The following is a 17,870-nucleotide window of genomic DNA, read 5'->3' as shown; positions in this document are numbered from 1 at the left end:
CGGGAGGTCCCCTCCCTCCCTCGCCTCGCACATCGCATCCAGCCTGAACAAACAAGCAGCAGCAACCTTTCTGTCACGCACAAGATCGATAAGCGGAACATCCGAACAGCGACGACGCAACCGCCAATCTTGAGAACGGTCTCATGTCGGGTATTTCACTTTCGCTGGAGTCGGAAGTGTTCCGACGTGCGAGCGCCACCACTATAATTAAGCTCCAGAAACAGCTCACGAATGGAAATGCTCTGCTTAGTCTCGCCTGGCAAGCATTAGAGTCGACTCGGCTCATCCGCGATGCGAGATTGTGGCCGTCTCTGGCTAATGCACTCGCGAAGGGCAGAGGATGCGACGATCGCTAGTCTCGTCAAGCCTCTTCTCTTCCATTGATCAGGCACTTTTGCTGCGCGGAGGAGCTGACGGAAGGAGAAAAGCCTCACGGATGGCAGTCCGTTGCGGAAGCTTCTTCCTAGCCGTCGGCCGCGCCGAGGCGCATCGTAGTCTGCTTCCTTCCTTCCTTCCTTCTGCCTCCCAGCAGCAGCGCAGATGTTCAGTCAAGTCATCGTTCGCGCAGGGAGAGGAGTGTGCCCCATTCGCAAGTTGACAGTCGCTTGCAAAGTATAAGAGAGGTTCGGATGGGCCCCTCTCAACACCCAGGACCCCGTCTTCTTACATCGATTGCAGCCTACTCTTTCCCATCTCCGCCAGCTTCGAGCTGATATTGCCAGCCACTCTGCATTCCAATTCGCCTCGAAGGTTGACACTTGCCAGTCCAAATCGCCGAGCGCGATGCGGACTACACACGGGTTTCTGGGAAGGTGCGGAGGAACCCTTCGCTTTCTATCCATCTATATGGCCCTGGTCGCCTTGGCCATTTCCCTCTTTGCCGGTTGTCCTGGCTGCCTGTCTGCGGCCATCCCAGTCGCTCCTTTGGAAGTCGGCGACGATAAAACCGCGAAGCGAGCCGGATCGCTCTTTAACATCCTGGAGAAGGATCACCGTGAGCTACTCCGCAAGCGACACGAGCTCATCTCTTCGGGCTCCGTGGCGACCGGTTTCGTCCACCCCACACATCTCTACCGGCGCGATGCCGACGCTCTCCCGCCTCCAGACAAATCGTACAACTTGACCGTCACGCAAGGGATCATCAGCCCCGACGGCTTCGAGAGGCTCGGCTTCCTCATGAACGGCAAGTTCCCAGCTGACCCCTTCGTCTGGGACGAGAATGACGACGTTGAGATCACGGTGAACAATCAGGGTCCCGTCCCCTTTGCGATCCACTGGCACGGCATCCACCAGATCGGCACTCCGGAGATGGACGGTGTGCCCGGCTTGTCGCAGTGGAACATCTACACGGGCGAGTCTTACACGTACCGTTTCAAGCTGATCAACCAGCATGGCGGCTACTGGTATCACAGCCACGAGCGAGGCTACTACGCGGACGGCTTGCGCGGCACCATCTACATCCGACCCAAACCGGATCGCAAGAAGCCGTGGAGCTTGATAAGCGAGGACCAGGACGACATCGACCAGATGGAAGCCGCCGAGAACGATTTCCAGATCATGTCGCTTTCCGATCACTGGCACATCAACCATACCGACATGCTGTTGGTCGTGCACGAGACAGGTGTTCCGCCCGCTTGTTTCGATTCGCTCCAGATCAATGGTCGGGGTCGGCAGTACTGTGTAGACAACTGGTCGTCAGTAATGTCACCAGTGCAGGCAAGCTTGCTGAAAAACTTCAGCTCCACCAATCCAGAAGGCATCACCTCGAAGGGATGTATCTCGCTCGTGCCACCCAAAGATGGATACACGGTCAAGGGAACACTCGACACGAGATATGGCGGCATCTGCCAGAACACGACGGCGCCCCTGACGGTCTTTAGCGCTGCCAAAGCCATCAAGGAGGGTCGACGATGGCTCAACCTTCAGATCATCGATCAAGCAACAAATTGGTATTATGGCATCAGCGTTGATGGTCACAGGATGTGGTTGGTGGCTGTGGATGGCCACTACATCCATCCGATGAAGGTTGACTGGGCGCAGATCACGATCGGAAGTCGAATGAGCGTGATGATCGAGCTGGATGCGGATCTCGATGGCAACATCTTCCCCATTCGTCTCACGGGTGCTCGTGCGCTGCAAGCCATCGAGGGGCACGCTTTTCTCTCGTACATCGATGGGGTGGATGGTACGTGGAATCCTGGGATCGAAGAAGACTTTGGATATGCGATGCGTACTCTCTCCGATGCCCACGTACCTATGAGTGGGTTCGTTGTTGATCCATCGGTGGTCAAATGGCAGCAAAACCTTAGCGAGCCCTTTGACCCCATCAGCAACGTTCCCCAGACGTCCAGCATGACGCTGCATGCGGTGGCATCTCAGAACAGCCTCAACGTCTGGCAGGTGGCGACCATGCCGCTCGACACGGCCCATCTGGCCGACGAACGACCGATGCTCTTCAACGCCACCGACGGCAACGTCACCTCGAATCAGATGACGCCTTACGCTGCCATTCCTTTCGGCACGGTTATCGACATCATCATGGAGAACAACATCTACTCGATTGTGGGCGGTCCCAACAGTCCTCACCCATTCCATATGCACTCACGACGCTTCTGGATCATCGGCAGCGGTGCCGGCCCCTTCCCTGCCGACACCGTCGCGGAAGCGCAAGAGCAAGGTGTTGTCTTCAATCTCGATAACCCTCCTCTGAGAGACGGATTCGACATCGATTCCAACTCTTGGGTCGTCATCCGCTACGTTGTCGACCATGCTGCGGCCAACATCCTCCATTGCCACATCGACGACCACGCCATTGAAGGAATGGCAGCGGTGCTGCTCGAAGGTCTCGAAAAGATCCCTGATGGCGGTAACTTTAGCGAGACGATCAAGGCGCGACCCGCCAAATGGATCGAGACGCAGAACGACGAGCTTGGCCAGGTGCTCGAACAGAGTTGGGCGACCGGATCCATGAATGCCAAGTACGTCGCTCCTGCTGCAACGGAGACGGTCACGCCGTGGGGTGATCCTAGGTCGCTCGCCAACAGCATCCAGCTGTTCGCCAGCTCAAACAGCGTTCAGAGGGTAATCACCAGCTCGTTGCAGGAGGAGCTGAGCCTGGCGCAGGCTACAGCGACGGAGGACGTGACAGCGATCACGGCAACTGTGTCAGACTATCTGACGACGTCCACGGGTTCTGCTTCGGCCGCCGCCTCGGTGGCAATCGCCGCACAATCGACTGTTGTTGCTATCGCTTATACGACGAAAGTAGTGACTGCAAAGGCGGCACAGACTGTGGCGGCCGCCACTTTGGCCACGGTGAGACCGCTCTCGACCATGACCATTACCGTGACTGCGACCGCGCCTGCTCCGGCCACAGCCGCCGCGAGCTCCGGCGCGATCAACGGGGCACAGCAGACGGCGGTTACTGCGAGCAGTAGTCTTACGCCAGTGAGTTTGATCGCCTTTACGACCTTGTACAGCACTGCAGAGGTGACATCCACGAAAGCAAGTGCTACTACGTCAGCGATAGTCGATGACGACGATAACGAAGCGTCAGAGGTTGCGACGAAGACGTCGACACGTAGCTCTTCTGCGACCAGTACGCAGGCTGCTTCGAGCTCTGATACCGACACCGAGGCCGATGCCGACGGCGAGACTGCCGACGTGAGCAAGGATGTGACCTCAAACGATGCGGATGATGAGAGTTCAGCTGTCACTGCGTCAAGTGCTTATCGCTCTGTGCTAAGCACTTCACGCACAGGTGAGGCCGTAGTGGCCTCGGTCGGGACCAATCTCGCAGCGACGACCGTGCACTCAAGTTCCACGCACATCTACTCCAAGATCGCAACGCAGCAGGTCCTCACGAGCGCTCTCAACACGGAAGCGTCTAGCACTGCTTCTCGGGCCATCGCGTCCAGTGCTGCTGCGATTGCACCGACCCAGGCTTCTGCACTAATCACGCCTGTCCTCAACAGCCTCGTCGCTGCGGCTGACTCCACCCAACTTGCGCTCTCGTCAGTGAACAGCGCGGCCAACTACGGCACGTACTCGGCGACTGCGACGTTCTTCGCCTATACGACCTCAGACAAGGCCACTACAGCAGCGGCTCTGGCTCCGAGTGCGACTGCCGCCGATGACGAGCTTGCTTATGATGACCCGGTGTTCCCATCGACCAGCGTCGATGCCGCGCAGAGGGCTGCTACTCTTGCGGCCAGTGCGGCGCTCGCAACAGCAACTGCTGATGCCAGCGACGAAGATGTGGGCGGCGATGGCGATGGTGACAACGGCGAAGGGACGTCGAACGATGAGGTCGAGCAGTACACGTCCGAATAGAAGCTCCATTTCCTCAAAACGGTACACTTTTGACAGCCGTCAGCTTTTCTAGCTCCACCCTGTCGCCGTCTCTTGAAAGAACTGTAGCTCTTATCTGCTACCACACGTCCCAATCTACAGTTGCCATCGTATTGTGACCGAAAGAGCAAGATCGTCTGCCTCCTTGTGCGGCAGGTGAGAGAGTGAGAGCAAGAAAACGAGTGCCTGTGCCGTCTTCCAGAACAGGAAGTGACAGGCAACGCAATGGATTTTGCGAAGGGCCTAACTTGAGGATCCGTGCGCCGCCGGGCCAAAATGTACAGTTCAAAGGGTCCAATTTCGTGAAGGCTGAGCCCGACCGCAATCTATCCCGCTTTCCTGGCTTCCCACCATTTCCACCATCAGCTCCCCAAATCATACCAAGCTCGCCGTAGCAACCATGTCAACGTGGCAAGAAGTAGCCGAGGCCAAGCGTGCTCAGAGGGAGGCGCTCATCCCTGAAGCTTACAAGGTCGCAGCTGCATTTCTGCCTGATATCAGCACCGACTCTGTCGTCGATTTCCCCAGCGAGACGGGGATCCTTTCGGAGCGCGAAGTCGAGATCACCGAGACCGACGACGTTTCCGTGCTCTTGAAAAAGCTGGCAAGTGGCCAATACACAGCTGTCGAGGTGCTGGAGGCGTTCATCAAGAGAACATGCATTGCGCATCAGCTGGTCAACCCTCTGACGGAGATTTACTTCGACGATGCCAGGAAGCTGGCAGCTGAGCTGGATGCTGAGCTGAAAGCGACGGGAAAAGTCCGCGGTCCCTTACATGGCCTGCCTATGAGCGTCAAAGACCAGTTCCAGATCAAAGGAACGGACGCCACCATCGGCTACGTGAGTTACGCGAACAAGCCTTCCACCTCGGACTCGGTGCTGGTCGAGCTTGTCAAAAAGGCGGGTGCGGTGCCGTTCGTCAAGACCAACTTGCCGCAGACCATCATGTACTCCGAAACTTCGAACCTACTCTGGGGCACAACGCTGAACCCGCACAATCGTACGCTGCATCCAGGCGGCTCGTCTGGTGGGGAAGGTGCGTTGGTGGCCATCAAGGGATCGCCGCTGGGCGTGGGCACCGACGTGGGCGGATCAGTGAGAATTCCTGCCGCTCTGTGCGGCGTGTTTGGACTTCGACCATGCTCGCACCGATTCCCATACGAAGGTGTAGTCAACACGCTGCTCGGCCAGATCACGGTTCCTTCAGTGCTCGGTCCACTCAGCCGGTCGCTTTCCGGCTTGACCGAGTTCTCCAAGGCGGTATTGGCACAGCAGCCGTGGCTGTTGGATCCCCAGACGCCGTTGATGCCGTGGAACGAAGAACGATTCCAGCAAGCACGTACACAGAATAAGCTCAACATTGGCGTCATGTGGCACGATGGTCACGTCAAGCCGATGCCGCCGTACGAGCGGGCCATCAAAGAGGTGCTCTCTGCACTTCCGGGCCACCACGACGTGGTCGACTTTGAGCCGTTCAAAACCGCAGAGGCGATGGGGATCTTGACAGAGGCGTTCGTCGCTGACGGAGGCAAGGACATCTCTGCTTCGATCGCACCGCTCAACGAGCCGTTGGGACCTTGTCTGTCCGGTGTCGGAAAGAACGAGTTCACTGGCCACCAGGTGTGGCTGGCCAACAAGCGTAAGCTCGAGTTTCAAAAAGCTTATCTCGATCACTGGAATGCGACGGCCAAGCAGACCAAGGATGGGCGTCCCATCGATGTGCTCATCGTGCCTGGTATGGCGTATACGGCGATTGAGCCGGGCAACGACATCTATGTCGCCTACACGGGCCTGTTCAATCTGGTCGACTACCCAGTTGTGGTGCTGCCCATCACAAAGGTCGACCCCGCCGTCGACGGTAAAGCGCCGACGCGCAGCGAGTTCTTGTCGGAAGACGATGAAAAGTGGTCAAAGAAGTGGAATGCCGACAAGCTGGTGAACGCTCCCGTCAGCATCCAGATCGTAGGCAGGAGGTACGAGGAGGAAGCGTTGCTTGGCTATGCCGAGCAGCTCTGGAAGGCTTTCACTGGCGCTGGTGCTGCCGCCTAGAGAACGTAGCAGTGCTCGATCTCACAGTTTGAAACATTAGTTTATAGGGGTTTTTTTGGGTAAAGTCACGTGATGGAGTGACACGCGGTTCTGATTAGTTGGTATTCTGATTTGTGCTTGAGGCGCGCGTGTGTTGATTTATGATTTGCATTTCGACCTTATGCAGCCTGTGCCTCTGAGAGAAGACTCTTTTTAGAACAGGTTCTTCAATCGCACATGCCGAGAGATGGTGAGACGACGAAGATCACGAACAGAGCGTAGTGTAGCTTTTGAGAGACAAAAATGAGTAGCGGGTATTACCGAACGAAATGGCCACTGGCGAGAGTGTGTGACAGAGTGAGCGAGAGAAAGAGAGTATGCGAGCTTGGTCGAGATTCCACTGTGCATCTCTTGCTATGGCTCTCACGCTACCTCGGCTTCCATCAGACAATCGACCTTGAACCTGTCATTCTTTTCTCGTTGACGCGACCTACAACGCAAGACCATCTTGGCACCACTTCTCCCTTCGCCTCTACCTCTACGTTACTTTCAACACCAGCAGCCATCGCAATCAGCGCAACCAGACTGGACAAGGTAGAATCCGCAAGAGCCATGCAGCCATTTCTGGCGCTCTAAGGACCAAAAGATTGTCTTGAGCAGCTGCACCTTCGCACACCACCACCACCACCTCGATATCGGTAAAGTGTTCAGCAACGAAGCAACATGACTGCTGTCTCTCGGTACGCCGACTTGCCACCTTCCACACCAGTGCTTCGCCGTTCGTTAAGACATGCAGGTGCAATGCCAGAACAGACTCCCAGCGACAGAGCTAACGCCACCATCGGCGACAGTCCGCTACCACCAGCACCCGTCAGTCACTTTTTAGGAGAAGCCGAATCCGAGTCGGAAGCACCGGCACCTCTGATCAGTGCGTCTTCCCACGCTCACAGCAACATCACACATCCCCGCGCCAGATCGTATCGCATCTCTTCTGAGGCGCAACGAGAGACACACTCAGATCCATACGACGATTCGCCAGGCACAGGTCGGAGAGCCGTGCCCGCATCATCACAACGAGATGAGCTGCAGCACTTGCGAGCATCCAGCATCTTTCGTGAAGTTCAGTCGCAGGAACCGCTCAGCCGGTCCTCACCATTTGCGTCCGCAGCAGCTTTTCACCACGACGACTTGCGGTCCAAGAGCTCGCCACCATTACGCGCGGCTAAGACGGCACTTTATGGATCGGCTTCGCCGCTTTATGATGGCGGAGAGCTGCGGAGCAGCGCAGCCTTGCCCTCCAGAAGACGCAGCAACGAAAAGACCGACGAGGAAGAGGAGAGAAAAGTGAGGTACGCCCCCCTCGACGATCGCGCATCTGTCAAGCGCGACACTCCAGACGATGTGGTGTCGCGAACAGCTGCGGCCTCCAACGCTGCTGTTGCTTCGTCTAGCATTCCGCCATCCAGTGGGTATCGCACTCCCGCTATGGCCGGTCGCGCCCTCCGATCCGGTGCGTCCGCTGCTCCCACTACGGCACAGCGCAGCGCAGCACGAAGCCTGCGCACCCTCACTCGCTCATCCAACCGTCATCCACCGGCAAGGAGGGTAGTGAGGAGATATTCCGATGACGAGGACGATGATTTGGAAGAAGAAGGAGGCGCTGGTGCAAATGGGGCCAACAAGAGCAGGGATGAGGCGCAAAGTGCCAGTCCCGAGAATGGTCACCACCAAGACGGCAGCTCCAACTCTGGTTCTGGCTCGGGTTCGGGCTACGGATCCGGTGCTGGTGCTGGATCGGGCTCAGCCGAAGCAGTCGAGAGACCGGATCGTCGGTTCTTGCCGTATGGCTATGATGCGGAGAAGGAAAAGATCCGAGCGGAGATGATGGAGAGGGCATCGTTGGTGCGGTCGCCAGGACCCGAATTCAAGCCGTCCTCTCGCAACAATGACAACAGCGCCGAAGCTCAAGATCAAGACTACGACATGCAGCCTCCACCACCTCGCCGAAACGAGGCCCACCCGTTTGCACGAAAGGCGGTGCTAGAGCAAGCCAACGGATCCATCCACCCGACCAAAGGCCAGGTCGAGGCCATCCACAACTTCCTAGCTTCCAACATTGCGGCCCCCGTCGACCCCATGGCACATCGTCGAACCATTGCGCCGTCTGCCAACGACCTTCGAGCCGGCCAACGAGCCGCACCCAACCACCACCACCCCAGCAATGGGGGCTTGCTCAAACCGGAGACGTCCATGTCGTCCGCCGCTTCGATCGCATCAACGCAAGTGAGCCATGAGAACGACGACGAGCCTGCTGAAGAGGAAGCTTGCCGCCTGTACTCCGAGATTCGAGCTGAGGCTATCTGGGCAGAAACGACACGACAGATGCAAAAGCCGCTGAGCCAACAGGATCGCTTCTTTAAGGAGATCTCGGGGTCCACACGCTGCGTCCGACTGCCCGGCTTCCGATTCCGCCGAAAGCAGTTGACGAAAGGTGGCTTCTCAACGGTGCACGTTCTTCGCGGACCGGTATGCCAAAAGATGCGAAACCCTGAGACGCAAATGATGGACGAGATGGCGGTGCCTGAGGAGCAGCAGGCGTTTTTCGCGCTCAAGCAGGTCGACCTGAAACAGATCGAGAGCGAGCAGGACAAGCTGGATCTCATCGCTGAAGCCAACCTGCTGCGGACGCTGTCGGACCTCGAAGGCAGTGAGATGTACCTCTTGCGCTATTTCGGTCATCACGTCACTGTGGATAAGAACAGCAACCCAGACAAGCTGCGCATCCTCATCGAACTCGGCGAAGGCGACTTTGGCACGCTTCTCGCCGAAAAGGCACCACTGCCACGCGAGGCCATCGCGCACTACTTCCGCGAGATGCTCGAAGCGGTGCACTTCATCCACGAAGCCAACCTGGTCCATGCCGACTTGAAACCGGCCAACTTCTTGATGGTCGACAACCGCATCAAGCTGATCGATTTCGGCATCTCGAAAAAGATCCCCAAGGGTACGGTGCACATTTCGCGCGACGTCATCATCGGCACTCCTAACTACATGGCACCGGAAGCGATCAAGATTGCGCGTGCCAAGGGTCGACGCGTGTACAAGGCGGGCAAGCCGAGCGACGTGTGGTCGCTGGGATGCATCTTGTACCAGATGATCTGGGGCCGACCGCCGTTCGACCGTATTCCGGCGAATAGGAAGTTAGAGGCAATCGTCGATCCGGATCACGAGATTTTGTGGAACCGATTCAGAGACCCAAGGTATCCGGACCGGATGGAGGTGGACGACGAGCTGTTGGACTGCGTTCAGGCGGCGTTGAGGTACGGGTCGGAGGAGAGGGCGACGATTCCACAGCTGCTAAGGCATCCGTTCTTGCGCAAGTATGCGGGCGAAGGCGAGATAATGGATGAGGAGCCTGAGGGGGTGGTGGACCTTAACGAGGAGGTGACCATCTCGAGGAAGACGCTGCGCAGCCTGATTGCGAGGATTAGGTCCTTGTCGTTGCAACAGGAGTTGACCGAGGAGAATGTGATTGAGAAGGCGGATCTGCTCTTTACGAATCTGCAGCAAGCACAGCAACAACATCACCAGCAGCAGTAGCCCTGGAAGCACCATCTTGCACGCCATCCTCACACCATCCACGCACCTCACCATAACTCACTCGTCCCGTTCGTGGACGTTCCCAACCAATCATCACGGACTGCCTCGACAGGCAGCTCTTCAAAACCAGACCTTTTAAGGTTTGGCTTCTTCGCCTTCGGTTTCGTATTCATAGTCATGTTTTCATTTGCTTTCAGTACATTCATTCGTTCCTCGTTCAATCAGTCAAATCGGAAGTTGTTGCTAGAACATTGCTTGCTCGTCGTTGGCTTGCTGCGACAGCAAAGGATCGCAAGAGGTGCTGTTCCTTCAGAGGCTCCGAGATTGTGAAACTCGTCGACCTAACAACATGAGTTTGGGTCCCAAAATCGAATTTGCTTCGAGAGAAAGCTGGAAGCCGAGAGACGGCGAGCGAAGGAAAATGCAATGAGCAAAGGTGGTGTCCTGCCATAGAAAGGCCACGTATTCGCGTTTGTCTGCAGGTGCTGCTCCTGATACTGTTGCGCGGACAGGTAGAGTTGAAAGCGGACTTTCCTGCGACTTATACGCGCACTTGCCACGCTCTCGCTTTCACCCTCGCCGGCTTCTTCTTATAGCACCCTCAGTTCCTCGTCGCAACTTCCCCCCGCAAACATACCCTTAGAGACGACCGGATCATCAACAGCTCGCTTCATCTCATTAGTGTAAGTCCTACTTCTTCGCGGACGCTTTCGTCTGGATGGCCTACCCTCGCTGCCATCCAGCACCTGGCTCGAGCTTGCGCACACCCTCGGAGGCGGTGGCCCTCGTCCTCCATCCAAATGATGAACACAACCTTTTCCACTTTCAAAATATACATGTTAGACTACTTAGTTGAAAGCATGCAGATACGAAGCATTCTGATTCGTCCTGTCCTAGACGAAGGCGCCGCCGTGCTCATTGCAAAGAGGAAGAGCATCGACTGACCCTACCGCGCCTTTGCTTGCACCGCAACAGATCTAGCTCGTTTTCCAAGCGATCTCACACGACACAGCCTACACAAGATGTCGTCGCAACAGACACCCTTGGCTTACGCCGTCGCACAGTGGCTGGAGCAATCAGCAGCTTCCGTCCCTGCCGATCAGAAGGTCAAGCTGCAACAGGCCGCCAAGAGCGTCTCGGAAGCGTTCGGTGTCAACACCTCGTCGGCGGAGCAGCAGGCACAGTACGGATCTGGACCAGGTCTGCAAGCCATCTTCGACATTTTCCTAAAGACCCAGGCAAAGATGGGTGGTGCAGCGCCTGCCCCTGCCCCTGCCCCTGCCGCTTCCTCCTCCTCTGCTTCCACATCGGCCGCAACTCCATCAGACGAGGACCTGGCCAAAGCAGAGCAGCTCAAGGCGGAAGGCAACAAGGCCATGTCTGCCAAGGACTTTGGCGCCGCCATCGAGGCGTACGGCAAGGCGATCGAGCTCAACCCCAACTCGCCTGTCTACTTTTCCAACCGAGCCGCTGCGTTTAGCCAGATCGGCCAGCACGAGTCGGCCATCGACGACGCCAAGCAGGCAAGCAAAATCGATCCCAAATTTGGCAAGGCGTACAGCCGTCTCGGCCACGCGCTGTTCAGCTCGGGACGATTCGAGGAGGCCGTCGAGGCCTACCAGAAGGGCGTTGAGGTCGACCCGTCCAACGAGGTGCTCAAGAAAGGTCTTGCTGCGTCCAAGGAGCAGCTGTCTTCTTCGTCCTCGTCCACGTCCGCGGCGGCGGGGGCGAACACTGCTTCTCGAGACGCCGTCGCTTCGCCTCCCGCCACTGACGCCGGTGCAGGTGCAGGCGGATTCCCCAACTTCGGCGGAGGTGCCGGCGGCATGCCCGACCTCGCAGGCATGATGAACAACCCTATGATCGCACAGATGGCGCAGAACTTGATGTCGAACCCGGACAGCTTGGCGTCGTTGATGAACAACCCCATGCTGCGTCAGGCCGCCGAGAGCTTTGGCGCGGGAGGTGGCATGCCGGACATGAGTGCGATGATGAACGACCCTGCGATGCGCGAGATGGCGAGAAACTTTATGGGCGGTGCCGGCGGTGGTGCTGGAAGGGGCAGTGGCGGTAGCAGCGGCACCAACAACAACATGTACGGTTAGACGAGAGGGGCGGTTTTTTTTTTGTATTACGATGCGGCTGCTGAGACAATGATATTGATACCATCTGTGGCCTGTTGACCGGATTCCGCGACGAGTGCCGAACCTGAGCGATAAGAGCGAAAAGAAGGGAGTGAGTCAGTTATGGCTTGTTGCGGGAAGGTGTTGTTCGCGGAGATGGCCGTGGCGGGATGTGCGTGTGGAGGCAAAAGCCTAAAGGTTTTGGGAAGAAAAGGCGCACGAAGCATCTCACACCTTCTCCCTATCCACCACCTCCCGGCTCATGACACCATGTCCAGTGAGTCCTTCCCTGCTCTGGCAAACCAGCAACCGTGACCTCTCGCGCTGACTTTCTCGTTCTCGCCTCCATCTTCTAGGCGGATCTTCCTCTATCCGCGTCCTCTACTTTGCCGCCGCGCGGACCACGATCGGCCACTCGTCCGAAACGCTCACGCTGCCTTCAACGCCTTTCCCGCTCGCCTCGCTTGTCTCTCTGATTGCACACAAGTACTCGGATCAAGGAGCCGAAGCAGTACTGCGCACCTGTCGGTGGTCGGTCGACAACACACTGATCGAGATCGACGAGGTGCACGAGTGGACGCTACACGGTGGGGAGGAGGTCGCTGCGATCCCGCCTGTTTCTGGCGGTTAACTCTGAACAATGTCAACAAAGGAGATCCACGTGGATGCGACTCAGCGGGAGAAGGTAAAGAAGCCGCTACTTGCCTCGCCGGCGCTGTCCAAGTTCTCAGGGCATCACTACAGTGCTTCCCCCAACGGCGTCGATTCGAACCTGCTCATATTGCTGCATGGACTGGGGGATTCCGATGCGGGGTTTTTCGGCTTGGGCAAGAACTTGCAGAAGACGCTGCCACAGACAGCGGTGTTGACGCTGCAGGCGCCGCACAAGGTGCCTTTTCTTGATGGTCCGCACTGGATGTGGTACCCCTCGTTTGACCAGTTCGGCGAGCTGCTGAGCAAGCCCAACCCCACGCAGACCGTTACCGATCTCATCGCAGTCCTGGACCATCTGCTGCAGTGCGGATGGTCAGACAAATCGATCCACCTATTCGGCTTCGGCCAAGGCGGCACTGTCGCCCTCGAGACCCTAGTCCGCTGGTCCTCTTCCGCAAAAGATCCCCTGGGAAGCGTGGTCTCGGTCTCAGGCGAGCTCATCTCGCACCCCACGCAAAACCCCGCGTCTACACCCGTCCTGCACATCTACCGCTCGCCTCACAACAACGATGCAGACAGCAACTCGACACGCTGGGCATCACACCGGAAGGCCACGTCTGCTCTGCAGCTGCACAGACTCACACTCGGTGCCGGTGGCGCAGAAGAGGCGATGTTACGAGGGCCGGAGTGGGATGCAGTGATGCAGTTCTGGGCCAAGTTTTGGCGGAGCCGGTCGACGTGGGAGATCGAGGGCGAGGCTGTGCCGGTACCCGTGGGAGGGTTAGGTTAGAAGTGGTACAGCGTGCGGCCTTGCAGTTTGAGCGCGTAGATGACGTCCATGGTCCTGATGGTCTTGCGGTTGCAGTGTTCTGTTTGGCGAAACAGACGCGAGAAAATTGGGTCAGCGTACGGGTTGCAGAGGAGGAGGAAGGGCGAGGATGCGAGGGTAGGGGCTTACGAGAATACACCATCGCGTCACGCACAGCCCGAGCCAGGAAGTCTCGCAGGATGAACCGCGTCTCTTCGTACACTGTACCCGTCAACCCTGCCACGCAACACGCAGCACGCAAGAAGAAGCAGTCAGCACAGCTCTACAAAGACGGAACCATCTGCTGCTGAGGCTCTTGCGTAAAGGGCTTACGTTTGACACCGCCACGGCGGGCAAGTCTGCGAATCGAGCCTTTGGTGATGCGTTCCAGTGCAGATCGTTGCGCACGGTACCGCTTGGTGGCGCGGTCGGCGGTGCGGCCGTTGCCCTGCACCGCGAGGGCTTTCACGCTCTGCAGCCGAGACAGAGAAGGCGGGCGGAGTGGTTGAGGAAGGATTCAGTTGGAGGTGCGCGGAGAAAGTGGGCTTACGGTCAATGTCTCTACGTCGATAAGAGAGGGATGAGAAGCGGAGCGTCAGTTGAAGCAGCTCTGAGAGAGTCAATACCAAATGGAAAAGCGACTCACTTCCACCCATCGTTTGGAAGCCTTTTCGTGCTCTGTGGTCAAGATTCGGTTGTGGATGTGCAGAGTGTAGATCAACGGGCGGTGGTGCCGTACAAGGAACAGAAGATCGATCAAGGTAGATCAGGGACACACAGACTACGGGACACATGCGACCTTATATGGCTGTAGTTCCATTGAAGCATGCGGGTGAAACTGAATGGCTCAAGCATTGAGAGCCGAGTGAAGTGTCTTTGTGCGGATGGTGCGGGAGTATGAGAAGCTTTTGCACTAACTCAATAACCGCGGTTGTCCATTTTCTTAGGCGTGTAACTGCGATGCCCGCAATAAGACAAAGTAACGGATTGTCAGCGCGAATCACAGGTCGAGTCAGGGCGTTGCACAAAGGGGGCGAGAACTTACCAAAGGCGCGACGACCGAATACCACTCGCCTACGGTACGGAAGAAGGAATCGTCGCCTTTGTCGATGGGACCATCGGGGCCCCAGACGGTCAAGTGATTCGGGTGGATGTGTGCGATTGGTTCGATGTGTATTGTTGGACCTGCATTGTTCGGTTTCGCCTGTGTTTCTGTGGCTTGTTGTCCGGTAGTTTGCGGCGGTGGAGATACATCGTGCGTCGAGTTGGCATCGACATCATTTTGGAACTCTACTTCCTCTTCCTCTTCCTCGTTGTCGTCGTCATCGCTATCCATGGAGAACTTTTGCTGTTTAGCCGGCGGCTGGGTGGCTATTCTCCTGCGTTTGTTCTCTCTCTCCAGCTCGTTCTTTGCAGTTCGAGCCTCTACATCGATGCCTGAGCGGGCGGCGTGACTGGTGCTAGCGGGGCTCGAGACGACCTGAGATACCGATACGATCTTGGCTGCAAACCCAGCCGGAAGCGGCAACGGCGTCGACTGGATTGCTCTGCCTCTAAATGCCGAGATGAAGCTGTCTATGGCAGTACCGGATCCTTCTTGAGGCGCGGGTTGTTGGACGAGAAACGAATCTATGGGCGCAGGTCCGTCGTAGTCGATCCCGAACGGCATCAGGTTGGCGGTACATTGTGGAAGAGGCGCGTGCTCATCTCCGAACGAGACGTCGATGGGAGGTGGCAGGAGTTGAATTGCTGGTACTGTCGACATTGTTGCACGGGCAGTGAGTGTGGTGTCGATACATAGATGCGGGGTCGGGGTCCAGGGTTGAAGTGAGGCTCGAGACCAACACTTTTTTCTTCTGGCTTGGACAACGCGTTTCGCGCGTCCTCTGCGTGTAAATTGTTGGCATGGTTGCGTCTTTGTCGTGCGAGAGTCGCTTTCAGCGAGTCTAACAGATCTAAATACCAGAAAAAGGAGAATGAGAAAAGCGAAGATTTAGAAGAAACTTTTTTTTGGTGGATTGGTTGAGTTGTGCGTGGTTGAGCCACACACAGAGACAAGACAGCGGAAACAGACAGACAGACGTGCATCCAATCCACAGATCCCACCGACGGTGTCTAGAAACAGCTTCGTTTTCATCTCTCACTTGCACGTCTTCTCACTATCATCACCATCCCCCATCATCCCATAAACACTTCTCAAAAGATGACTGAAGCAGCAGGTGCCGTCATCGGCATCAACTTTGGCCACTCGTACTCTTCGATCGCCTGCATCAACCAACAGTACGTCCTCGCGCTCGAACTTACTGCCTCCTACGTTCTAGGATTGCCCAACTGACATTTGCTTCTATGCTCCATGGTTTTGTTTCTGTGCTGAATCGTTAGCGGCCGTGCCGATGTCATTGCCAACGAAGACGGCGAACGTCAACTCGCCACCCGCATTGCATTCAACGGCGACCAGGTCTACCTCGCCAACCAGGCCACCCCGCAACTCATTCGCAATGCGCCCAACGTCATTGACAACTTTGTTAACCTGCTCGGCCGTCCCTTCTCCTCGCTCTCCGAGTCGGAAAAGAAGCGCGCCTCGGCTGCCGTCATCGACGTCAAGGGTGCTCCCGGCTTCAAGGTCGAGATCGACGGCACCGAGACCACGTTTAGCGTGCACGATGTTGCTGTCCGATTCCTGCGCAGTCTGTTTGTGACCGCCAAGGATTTCCTTTCGGGTGTCCCTATCGCCGGTGCAGTACTCAGCGTGCCCCAATGGTTCCCCGAGGCTCAGATTGCTGCACTCAAGAAGGCCGCTGAGGAGGCCGGCCTGATCGTGCTCCAGGTCATCCCTGCCTCTGCTGCCGCGCTCGCCGCGTACGGTCTTACCAACCCCGCCGGCCCCGGTCAGCTACCCGCCCACCCAGATGGTGTCGACTCGGCGCCTTACCCCGTCGCCAAGTCGCTCGACCGCAACGTCGTCGTCGTCGACATGGGTGGCTCCTCCACAGACGTCACCGTCTTCTCGGCGCGCGCCGGCCTCTACACCGCCCTCGGCTACCTCCACGACGCCACCGTGGGCGGCACCACGCTCGACTCGGCCCTCGTCGCCTTTTTCGCAAAGGAGTTTACCAAGAAGACCAAGATCACCATCGCCGAGTCCGACAAGCGTGCCTGGGCCAAGCTGCGCAACGAGGCCGAATTCACCAAGCGTGCCCTGTCCGCGTCCAACTCGGCCACGTGCTCCGTAGAGAGTCTGGCGGAGGGTGTCGATTTCACGGGCAGTGTGAATCGTATGAGGTTCGACATGTTGGCTGGTGCTGCGTATGGAAAGGTGGTGGCCGGCGTGGAGAAGGCGTTGGCCCAGGCCGGGTTGGAAGCGTGCCAGGTGGATGAGGTGGTGCTGGCTGGTGGAAGCGCTAGGCTCACTGGCCTGGCTGACAGGTTGAGCGGGCTGTTTGGCGATGCGGAGGAGGGCGGGGCTAGCATTACGGCTTCAATTGACGCTGACCAGGTGATTGCTCGCGGATGCGCGATCCAGGCTCAGGTCATCGCTGCTGCCCCAGAAGGCTCCAAGGAGTCGGCGTACATCCACAATGTGCCCGCCACCCCCGTGGCCGCCGTCGCCGACCTCAAGGTCGACACCACCTCGGCGCCCCTCGGCCTTGTCCTCGCCGACGGACGATTTGTCACCCTCATTCCCGCATACACCCCCTACCCCATCCGCCGCTCGTTCCGCTTCCCCGTCGCCGCCGGTGCCGCCAGCGTCGCCTTCACCCTCGACGAGGGCAAGGACGAGGTGCACGTCGAAACCATCCAGCCAGACGAGGATGACGAGGTCGACGAGGACGACGAGCCGCTGGAGCCCGAACAGGTCAAGACGGCCGTCACCAAGCCGACGGGTAAGAACATTGCGCTGTTCGAGGTCAAGACGCCGGGCAAGGGTAAGAGCAAGGTTGAGCTCGAGCTGACGCTGACCAAGCCAGGCAGCCTGGTGGTCGAGGCCAAGGAGCAGGGGTCCAGCGAGGGCGTCAAGCTGGCGCTTTGATGTGTGGATAGATTGTCGCGAGATAGATATTCGATTTTGGCTTTGCTTTTGTTTTGGAGTGTGCTGTTGTGTGGTGATGTTTCAGGCCCGTGACAGGGCAAGCGGATCGGGTGGCAAGATGCTCAGAGCACAGAGATACTGGTGTTTGGATGTGGATTGTAACTGAAGCGCTTACTGTATGAGAGACTAGATTAGAGTTACACACGGAAGGACAGAACATACGAGGCAAAACCCAGCTGAAGACTCGACGAACCACGCCCGCCCGCCCGAACCACG

General features: G+C 57.5%; 7 protein-coding genes across 7 annotated transcripts; 6 read left to right on the top strand and 1 right to left on the bottom strand.

Moving 5' to 3' along the window:
- Window positions 1-846: 846 nt before the first annotated feature.
- On the top strand, window positions 847-4,332 carry EX895_003102 (uncharacterized protein; the record flags this gene model as incomplete). Its single annotated transcript, XM_029883700.1, has 1 exon — window positions 847-4,332. The coding sequence occupies one exon, from the start codon at window positions 847-849 to the stop codon at window positions 4,330-4,332; it is 3,486 nt and encodes a 1,161-aa protein (XP_029739991.1).
- A 418-nt stretch (window positions 4,333-4,750) lies between these two features.
- EX895_003101 (uncharacterized protein) lies at window positions 4,751-6,400 on the top strand (the record flags this gene model as incomplete). Its single annotated transcript, XM_029883699.1, has 1 exon — window positions 4,751-6,400. One exon carries the CDS (start codon window positions 4,751-4,753, stop codon window positions 6,398-6,400), a length of 1,650 nt encoding a protein of 549 aa, XP_029739990.1.
- Window positions 6,401-7,102: 702 nt separating this feature from the next.
- On the top strand, window positions 7,103-9,979 carry EX895_003100 (uncharacterized protein; the record flags this gene model as incomplete). Its single annotated transcript, XM_029883698.1, has 1 exon — window positions 7,103-9,979. One exon carries the CDS (start codon window positions 7,103-7,105, stop codon window positions 9,977-9,979), a length of 2,877 nt encoding a protein of 958 aa, XP_029739989.1.
- A 1,022-nt stretch (window positions 9,980-11,001) lies between these two features.
- On the top strand, window positions 11,002-12,084 carry EX895_003099 (uncharacterized protein; the record flags this gene model as incomplete). Its single annotated transcript, XM_029883697.1, has 1 exon — window positions 11,002-12,084. The coding sequence occupies one exon, from the start codon at window positions 11,002-11,004 to the stop codon at window positions 12,082-12,084; it is 1,083 nt and encodes a 360-aa protein (XP_029739988.1).
- Window positions 12,085-12,372: 288 nt separating this feature from the next.
- Window positions 12,373-13,546, top strand: EX895_003098 (uncharacterized protein; the record flags this gene model as incomplete). The annotated part of the gene is made up of 3 exons (XM_029883696.1): window positions 12,373-12,379; window positions 12,459-12,728; window positions 12,834-13,546. 3 exons carry the CDS (start codon window positions 12,373-12,375, stop codon window positions 13,544-13,546), a joined length of 990 nt encoding a protein of 329 aa, XP_029739987.1.
- Window positions 13,547-14,507: 961 nt separating this feature from the next.
- EX895_003097 (uncharacterized protein) lies at window positions 14,508-15,329 on the bottom strand (the record flags this gene model as incomplete). The annotated part of the gene is made up of 2 exons (XM_029883695.1): window positions 14,508-14,519; window positions 14,610-15,329. 2 exons carry the CDS (start codon window positions 15,327-15,329, stop codon window positions 14,508-14,510), a joined length of 732 nt encoding a protein of 243 aa, XP_029739986.1.
- Window positions 15,330-15,767: 438 nt separating this feature from the next.
- EX895_003096 (uncharacterized protein) lies at window positions 15,768-17,594 on the top strand (the record flags this gene model as incomplete). The annotated part of the gene is made up of 2 exons (XM_029883694.1): window positions 15,768-15,844; window positions 15,947-17,594. 2 exons carry the CDS (start codon window positions 15,768-15,770, stop codon window positions 17,592-17,594), a joined length of 1,725 nt encoding a protein of 574 aa, XP_029739985.1.
- Window positions 17,595-17,870: the final 276 nt, after the last annotated feature.

Source organism: Sporisorium graminicola, chromosome SGRAM_19 (assembly GCF_005498985.1).
Source record: "Sporisorium graminicola strain CBS 10092 chromosome SGRAM_19, whole genome shotgun sequence".
Lineage (NCBI taxonomy): Eukaryota > Fungi > Basidiomycota > Ustilaginomycetes > Ustilaginales > Ustilaginaceae > Sporisorium > Sporisorium graminicola.
The sequence above is the reverse complement of the archived record's forward strand: the minus strand, read 5'-3'. Positions and strand labels throughout refer to the sequence as shown.